This window comes from Neoarius graeffei, chromosome 16 (assembly GCF_027579695.1).
Source record: "Neoarius graeffei isolate fNeoGra1 chromosome 16, fNeoGra1.pri, whole genome shotgun sequence".
In the NCBI taxonomy this organism is placed as follows: domain Eukaryota; kingdom Metazoa; phylum Chordata; class Actinopteri; order Siluriformes; family Ariidae; genus Neoarius; species Neoarius graeffei.
Window position 1 is genome coordinate 14,060,751 of NC_083584.1, and position 2,501 is coordinate 14,063,251.

At 53.3% G+C, this 2,501-nt stretch overlaps 1 protein-coding gene across 1 annotated transcript; it reads right to left on the bottom strand.

Moving 5' to 3' along the window:
* Positions 1-255: 255 nt before the first annotated feature.
* Positions 256-1,751, bottom strand: LOC132900205 (uncharacterized). The gene is made up of 3 exons (XM_060942233.1): positions 1,371-1,751; positions 1,117-1,270; positions 256-1,017 (listed from the first exon to the last, which is right to left on the bottom strand). The coding sequence occupies exons 2-3, from the start codon at positions 1,162-1,164 to the stop codon at positions 256-258; spliced, it is 810 nt and encodes a 269-aa protein (XP_060798216.1). The 5' UTR covers positions 1,165-1,270; positions 1,371-1,751.
* Between the last annotated feature and the right edge of the window lie 750 nt (positions 1,752-2,501).

Sequence of the window (2,501 nt, forward strand, 5' to 3'; positions counted from 1 at the left end):
AAGTCAAGTCAGAACAAAGGCAGTTTATTAGAGCATCAGAAGCACCAACAATGGCAAATATGGACTGTACGAGCATCAAAGAAGCAAGAACAAAACAAAGACATCCCTAAGAGCATCAAAGAAACAAACAAACACACACGGGTTAAAACGTAGGAACAACAGAACACCGTGCGTTTAAAAGAACTCACCAAGACAGCGGCAGCAAACGTCCACACCCGAACAACAGTGGACAAGCCCCGAAGTCCTTTGCTGGCCTCAGCCTTCAGTGTCCTTGTCATGTCCAAAGAGTTCCTCAAAACTCAATTCCGCCTGGTCGCCTTGCGCAGCGGGCGACTGAACGGGCTCAGCCGAGCGCGCACTCACGAAACCCAGCACCAAGCCCTCACCGTTCGTGGTCACCTCAAGCTCACCCTGACCGATCACGTGCTCTTCCAGCACCGGGCTGTCGTGAGCCGAGGCGGAGAGAAAATTATCCCGCACGTAGTTAAAGACAGCAGAGTTCGTGAGGGTGCCGGACAGCTCCATGCCATCGTCCCCCATGACGATCAGAACGCCGGCATAAGTGAACGTGTAGGCATTAGTCCGCTGGAGAATTTTGCAGCGCTCACACCGGTGTGTGGTGCTCCTAGTGGCCAGGCCGTCCTGGCTGGCGTGGCACCTACGGCACTGAGGATTCGCCACGATCTGCACGCCAGTGACCTCCCCTCGGACCGTCTGCTTCACACCGGGCGACAGTGGCTCCATCGTCGATGGCTGGCCGACCTCGGCTATTACCGAAACAGCACTGGACGGAGTGGTGGTGAGAACTGTGAGATCGCCCTGCTTCCTGGTGTCCAGTGCGTCAAAACGGTATGACCTGCCCTCTTGCACAGACACTACCTGAGCCCCCCACACGCTGAGAGAAGTCTGGCCTGTGGGGTCGCACACCGCAAACGCCTTCACCTCCGTCGGCACGCTGTTCAAGGGCACGATCCGGCAGCCAAGGGCCTGCACAATTTTCACGTCCACCCGACTGACCTGCGAAAACATGAGCACAAACAACGTAGCCTCAGATTTCAAGCTGCGTCAAGATTTACCCAGTGTTTTAAACCCGCCTTCCATCGTCAAACACGTCACACTTATGCGCTGGCGAGGTCCCAGGACCAAAACTTCAGCCACCGTCATCTTTTCAGAAGTGCGGAGTTCACGGTGCCCGAATGGCAACTTCTCCGCTGCGTCAACCCGGCTTTGGGGGTAAGCACCACGTCGTAACCACCAGGATCACTCTGACCTGCAAACATGGACAGGAAAAGGCCGTCAGCGCTCCGCCGACCATAGCCACGAAGCATTGCTGAGCCCAAGGAAGAGGCTGGAAAGCGACAATGAGTCACTGATCGTCTTGCGACAGTCCACGAGTTTCACCGCCTGATGGTTGTCGCTGGCCTGCACGCAAGTCACCCGCTTCTCTGGCGAAAAGCACACCACTCGCCGGAACTCCTCCTGACCGGTCTGCACAATCGCGTCGAAGTAGCGAGTGTTGTTGCGAGATATCTTCACTGGGGAGACGTTGTGTAGATAGCCGAGGATGGCCTCGCCTTCGCTCTGACTGCCCCGGGCACGCTTAGATGGACTTGCCATGCTTACGAAAGCTTTTCTCCACTTCTTTCCTGGGCGTCTGTGTTGCTGAATGTCTCTGGAAATATTGCTCTTAGCGCGGAGACTTGCAGAGGTTTGAAAGGCCTGCTGGTGTGCGACGGCGATATATGGCTTCAGCGTTGAAGGTCAGTTTGGTTCTTTGCAAGAGCTACAGCATTTATTTTAGTGGTTAAGCTATGCATTGTACCTTTTGTAAATAATACAAAAAAAAAGTCAAGTCAGAACAAGAGCTGTTTAGTAAGGCCGTCAAAAGTGCCAACAATGACCAATTTGGACCGTAAGAGCATCAAAGAAGCAAAAACCACCAAAAACACCCGGGTTAAATTCTTCCTGGTCGCCTTGCGCAGCGGGGGCGCACTCACTAAACCCAGAACCAAGCCCTCTCCGTTTGTGGTCACCTCAAGCTCGCCCTGACCGATCACGTGCTCCTCCAGCACTGAGCCATCGTGAGCCGAGGCGGAGAGGAAGTTATCCCGCACGTAGTTGAAGACGGCAGAGTTCGTGAGGTTGCCGGACAGCTGCACCGTCTCCAAGTTCACCGCAGTCTTCAACTAGGTCCGACTCTCCTACTCCCTTGGCGGGTTGAAATTGTTTAGTCTGGAAACGATAGCATTGACTTTAAATTTCAGAATAGGCGGTAACAAAACCACAAAGCGTTGTCTGTAAATTCTATTAGCCTACTTGTTGACAACAAGCGTTGTCTGTAAATTCCACTACTTATTGACGACAGTCAAATTAATTAACACCTTACGTGATTCAAATACCGCCAGAAGCGCTGAAACCTGACAGTCGTCAACTAGGTCCGCCTCTCCGGCTGGTGACTGGCTCTTGAGTTCTACTGGGTAGCTGAGCAGTCAACAAGAATC